Raw genomic sequence first — 1,924 nt, forward strand, 5'->3', positions numbered from 1 at the left:
GCCGACAACGCCTACGTCTGCCTCCTCGACACGACCAAGCAGGTGGTCTGCGCTGCGTCGCCGTCATCGACGACCAAGTGGGATAAGCGCGACGGTGAGTGGTCCACGATCGCTGTCGGCGGCAACTCGGTCGCCGAGTACAGCTATGCGAACGGCACGGCTGTCGTCTCGGACATTACCACCGGCACGTCGGTCGAGATTTCGACCAGCTTTGCCAAGCACGTCGCGACCAACGGCGACATATTTTGCGCCCGCGAGCAAACGACTGGTGCGCAGAACCACATCTCGATGAAATGCATGCCGTACACCGACAAGTTTGGCCAGCAGCAGTGGAAGTACCAAGAGGCCCAGAAGCACTATTTTGCCTTCCACGCCAGTGCGTCGACGGTGTACGCTCTCGACAAGGTCAACAACTTGCACGTTGGCGCGACGGCCGAGATCGCGTCCGGCGAAGTCAAGTGGACCGATGTCAAGTGCCCGGGCTTCTCGCAGATCGCGTTCAACGGCGAGCGTGTTTGCGGTATCACGGCCGACACTAAGCAGATCCAGTGCAGCGTCGGCTTGCTCAAGAAGCGCGTCCAGTGGGCCGACGCGCTCCCGGGCCGCTCGTGGATCAGCCTCGCGCAGAGCAACGGTCTTCTCTACGCTGTGGACGAAGAGGGCGTGCTCTACGTCAATGGCATGCCCGAACCGACGCCGGCGCCGACGACCCCCGAGCCGACGACCGCGGAACCGACCCCGGAGCCGACGCCCGCGCCGACCCCCGCGCCAACGCCCGAGCCGACGAAGGATCCGGCCCCGACGACGTGGGTCGAAGTGGCGCGTGACGGCAAGCAAGTGGCCGCCGACAACGACTACGTCTGTCTCCTCGACACGGCCAAGCAGGTGGCCTGTGCCACGGCGCCGTCGATGACGGCCAAGTGGGTCAAGCGCGACGGCAAGTGGTCCACGATCGCTGTCGGTGGCAACTCGCTCGTCGAGTACAGCTACACCAAGGGCAACGCCGTCATCTCGGACATCAAGAACAACTCCTCGGTCGACGTTTCGGTCGACTTTGGCTCGCACGTCGCGACCGATGGCGAGACATTCTGTGCCCGCGAGCAGAAGGACAAGAGCCATATCTACATGAAGTGCCTTCCGTACACGACCAAGTTTGGGACGCAGTGGAAGTACCAGGAGGCCCAGAAGCATTACTTGGCCTTCCACGCCGGTGCGTCGACTCTCTACGCCCTCGACGAAGTCCACAACCTCCACGTCGGCGCCACCGCCGAGATCGCGTCGGGTGCCGTCAACTGGGCCGCTGTCAAGAGCCCGGGCTTTTCGCATATTGCGTTTGACGGCACGCGCGTCTGCGGTATCACGGCCGAGTTCAAGCAGATCCAGTGCAGCATCAGCTCCCTCTCGGAGAACCGCATTACGTGGTCCGAGCCGCTCGCTGGCCGCTCGTGGATCAGCATTGCGCTCAGCAGCGACTTGGTGTATGCCGTCGACGAAGCGGGCTCGGTCCAACTGATTGGCGCGCCCAAGAAAATGTAAGCGCCGATTTTTCTACAAAAGAGCATAATTCATTGAATTGCCTCCTCTTCTTTTGGGTTTTGTGGCGATATACCTCGTTTCCGAGGCAATATCTTGCATTCGTTACGAATCTATATAACGTGGGTTGCTAAGCGCGAGGCTCGCCCACGTTTTACCGGTCAACAGCGCCGACCACGGGAGCGGCGTCGACCAACGATCACGGATCGTGCAGACGATCGTAAGGCAAAGTAGGTCCCTCGCCAACGGCGCTCGGGTGCACCGCAGCTTTGTGCGTGTGGCGTTTTCTTGGGAAAGAAACATCGTGCGAGTCTACGCCGAGCGCGCAACTGGGAGCGCTGTCGCAAGCAGCATGGGCCACAACGCAGAACTCGTAGTACTATGGCGCCAA

General features: G+C 61.3%; 1 protein-coding gene across 1 annotated transcript; it reads left to right on the forward strand.

Annotated features, from left to right (window-relative positions):
* Window positions 1–297: 297 nt before the first annotated feature.
* Window positions 298–1,536, forward strand: SDRG_11762 (hypothetical protein; the record flags this gene model as incomplete). The annotated part of the gene is made up of 1 exon (XM_008617814.1): window positions 298–1,536. The coding sequence occupies one exon, from the start codon at window positions 298–300 to the stop codon at window positions 1,534–1,536; it is 1,239 nt and encodes a 412-aa protein (XP_008616036.1).
* Between the last annotated feature and the right edge of the window lie 388 nt (window positions 1,537–1,924).

Source organism: Saprolegnia diclina (assembly GCF_000281045.1).
Source record: "Saprolegnia diclina VS20 unplaced genomic scaffold supercont1.44, whole genome shotgun sequence".
Lineage (NCBI taxonomy): Eukaryota > Oomycota > Saprolegniomycetes > Saprolegniales > Saprolegniaceae > Saprolegnia > Saprolegnia diclina.